The following is a 3,599-nucleotide window of genomic DNA, read 5'->3' as shown; positions in this document are numbered from 1 at the left end:
CCTCAGAAAAATGTCTTCAGAGGACTTTAGAGGTTCATCTTCCTTCACTGCTTGGTGCTTGGCCTGTTAGTGGATTTTTGGGTTTTATTTTGGTCAGCTGTGGTGGGTCTGCGTTGTGGAAGGTGGGCTGAAACCATGAAACCCTTCTGATAGAGGCTGGAAATGTTGGCAGTTGGACTGCTGTCCTTCTAGGGCTAGCATGATGCTCTCCAGGAAGAAGAATGATTTACTGAGTCCTTGCTGGTAGAGAAACAGGCAGATGTGAGGAGAAGAATTCCTTTCCTCCAGCCTGGGAAGTGGTGGAAACCCATTCTCATCCTAAATTTCACTTGCAGAAGCACATCGTGGCAAAACCCTGGATACAAACAGATTTTGGGTGTTGGGTTTTTTTTGTCCTAGCCATGAACATCACTTTGAAGGATTTCAGGTTTCATTTCTGTGACAATGACCCCTGGAGGGAAAATGCCAGAGGTGACAATCTCATCCTTCTGCTCCTCTGCAGGGCCTCTGACCTGTTCCTGCTGGACACACGGGTGGTGTGGGCCTCGGAGGAGGGCTGGCTGGAGTTTGATGTCACTGCCACCAGCAACATGTGGGTGATGAACCCTCAGCACAACATGGGACTGCAGCTGAGCGTGGTGACCCGAGATGGTGGGTTATGGGTCAGTTATTGGGGGTCACCTCACGAGTCACTTGGGTGCTGTCTAGAAATGGTGCTAAGAGGGGCCAGTTGTGATGTTGGGGGTGGGCAGATTGCTTTTGTAGGAGGCTGTAGACAACACCATGAGGGTGTCAACACCATGAGGTCAGGTATCTCTGAACAGCACCAGGAGGGGCTGGTGGAGGTGGGCTGGGGTTGAGCTCCCTTCATGGGTTGGAGGTGGAAGGGGGCATGGATCCTGGGTGGGGTGAGGTTTAGGGGTGAGAGGAGGAGAAGACAGGGGTATGAGCCTCCCCACGGGGGTTGTGGCAGCCCTCCTGGTTGCTGTGGCAGCCATCACTACTCAGATCTCATCAAACCTGAGGTGGGAGCTCTGTGCTGGAGAAGTGATGGGGTTGATGTGTGGGGCTTATGTTTGGTTCCTGTCACCTCATGTACACCCAGGTGAGACCAGGGGGGCTGTCCAATGTTCTCCTTGAAGATGGGTTGGTGCCAGTCTCCACTTCCCCAAATGGGTTGAGAGCCCATCCCTGTGCTCCTGAGTAGGACACCCCAACTCTTTGCCCTGGAGGCCTCCCAATCCCATCTCTGCTTCTGGTCCTTCATGGAGAGCAGAACTAATTTCATGACACATCTGGGCTTTGTTGTTTTAGGTACCTATCTTCTACACCTCTTCAGTGCCTAAACCAGTGTAGAGGTGCCACAGGGACACCAAAGAGCAGGTGCTGTGGTGGAGCCTCTTCTCCGGGATGGATGGGGTGGTGTCATTAAGATGTCCTAAATCATGGTGGCAGGAGGGGGATGTTTGGTGTGTTTGGTGATTAAAGAGTGTGAGCAGTGATAGGACAAGAGGAAACGGCCTCAAAATGCACCAGGAGAGGTTTAGGTTGGGCATTAGGTTGGTTGTCAAACCATGGAACCACCCAGGGCAGTGGTGGGGTCCTCATCCCTGGAAGGGTTTGAAAGCTGTGGAGATGTGCTGAAGGACATGGCTTAGTGGTGACCTGGCAGTGCTGGGGGAACAGTTAAACTTGATGACCTTAGAGACCTCTTCCACCCAAAACCATTCTGTGACTGTGAGAAGAAAGGAGATGCTGCTGATGGGGTGGTGGTGGAAGGTGCCACCCACCTGCCCAGGTTGTCTAACACTCATTTTCCTCTTTGCTTTGAAGGCTTCAGCATCACTCCCAGGGAAGCAGGTCTTGTGGGACGAGATGGCCCCTACGACAAGCAGCCTTTCATGGTGGCCTTCTTCAAAGTGAGCGAGGTGCACGTGAGGACCACGAGGTCAGCGGCCAGCAGGCGCAGGCAGCAGAGCAGGAACCGCTCCACCCAGGCTCAGGATGTCTCCAGGGTGTCTGGGGTCACAGGTAAGGGTGGGACTTGGGGGGGTGGTGGTGGAAATGGGGTGACAATGGAGCTCGGGTCATGGTGGAACTGAGGGGATGATGGAACTCAGGTCATGGTGGAACACAGTTAATGGTGGAACTCGGGTGATGACAGAGCTCAGGTCATGGTGGAACTCGGGTCATAGTGGAACACAGGTAATGGTGGAACTCAGGTGATGACAGAACTCAGGTAATGGTGGAACTCAGGTAATGGTGGAACACAGGTAATGGTGGAACTCAGGTGATGATGGAACTCAGGTCATGGTGGAACACAGTTAATGGTGGAACTCGGGTGATGACAGAGCTCAGGTCATGGTGGAACTGAGGGGATGATGGAACTGAGGGGATGATGGAACTGAGGGGATGATGGAACTGAGGGGATGATGGAACTGAGGGGATGATGGAACTGAGGTCATGGTGGAACACAGGTCATGGTGGAACACAGGTCATGGTGGAACACAGGTCATGGTGGAACACAGGTCATGGTGGAACACAGGTCATGGTGGAACACAGGTCATGGTGGAACACAGGTCATGGTGGAACACAGGTCATGGTGGAACACAGGTCATGGTGGAACACAGGTCATGGTGGAACACAGGTCATGGTGGAACACAGGTCATGGTGGAACACAGGTCATGGTGGAACTCAGGTGATGACAGAACTCAGGTCATGGTGGAACACAGGTCATGGTGGAACACAGGTCATTGTGGAACTCAAGTGATGACAGAACTCAGGGCATGGTGGAACTCAGGTCATGGTGGAACTCAGGTGATGATGGAACTCGGGTCATACTGGAACACAGGTCATGGTGGAACTCAGGTAATGGAACTCAGGTGATGATGGAACTCAGGTCATAGTGGAACACAGGTCATGATGGAACTCAGGTAATCATGCAACACAAGCTGAGCCAACTTCTTGTAAGACTTCTATTGGCTTTGGAGTGCAAGAGCAAGAGGGATGTGAGGTGGGCTGCTCTTCCTTGGGGCAACAGATACATCTGCAAGGGGATTCAAGAAGGGATCTCATGTAAGGAGGCTCACAGGAGTCCTCTTGAAGCCAAGGTGGAGTCCAGACAGACCCCGTGTGAAGTCGTGACCATTAAATTCCAGGAGGGGAGATGTTTTAACCCTGATTCTTGTGCTCATGGGCTGCTTGCTGGGCAGGATTTGCCTAGAACTGGGCCAGGAGAACTGCAGTGCTCAGGAGATTCCATCTCTAGTCACCAGACTCTTCCAGCAAAGTCCTCTCTTGGTTTTCTACAGAAAAAACCCTGGTAGAACATCATGAGATGTTTTCTTCTTCCCCTTGGGTGCATGAAGAGCACGGTGCCTCTCCAGGCAGGCAGGGAGGGTTGTCCCTTGGCTGTGGAGATACCAACATCTCAGGTGTTGCACAGCAGCTCCTGCGGGCTGGTGGCACAGCAGGAGAACCCTGACACGTTGACAGAGGTTGAGAAGGTCTCATCCAAGGCTTGTCTGCTTTCCAGCCCCTCTCCTCTGCCTCACAGGGCTTCGTTTGTGGAGCACCTTGGTTCCTCTCAAACGTTGCAG

At 52.7% G+C, this 3,599-nt stretch overlaps 1 protein-coding gene across 1 annotated transcript; it reads left to right on the top strand.

The window, feature by feature from the left end:
• Positions 1-502: 502 nt before the first annotated feature.
• Positions 503-2,031, top strand: LOC103781591 (bone morphogenetic protein 6-like; the record flags this gene model as incomplete). Its single annotated transcript, XM_008949316.1, has 2 exons — positions 503-651; positions 1,834-2,031. Coding segments are annotated over 2 exons (347 nt in total), but the record flags the coding sequence as incomplete, so codon positions are not given.
• Between the last annotated feature and the right edge of the window lie 1,568 nt (positions 2,032-3,599).

Source organism: Merops nubicus, unplaced genomic scaffold, assembly GCF_000691845.1.
Source record: "Merops nubicus isolate BGI_N331 unplaced genomic scaffold, ASM69184v1 scaffold51121, whole genome shotgun sequence".
Lineage (NCBI taxonomy): Eukaryota > Metazoa > Chordata > Aves > Coraciiformes > Meropidae > Merops > Merops nubicus.
The sequence above is the reverse complement of the archived record's forward strand: the minus strand, read 5'-3'. Positions and strand labels throughout refer to the sequence as shown.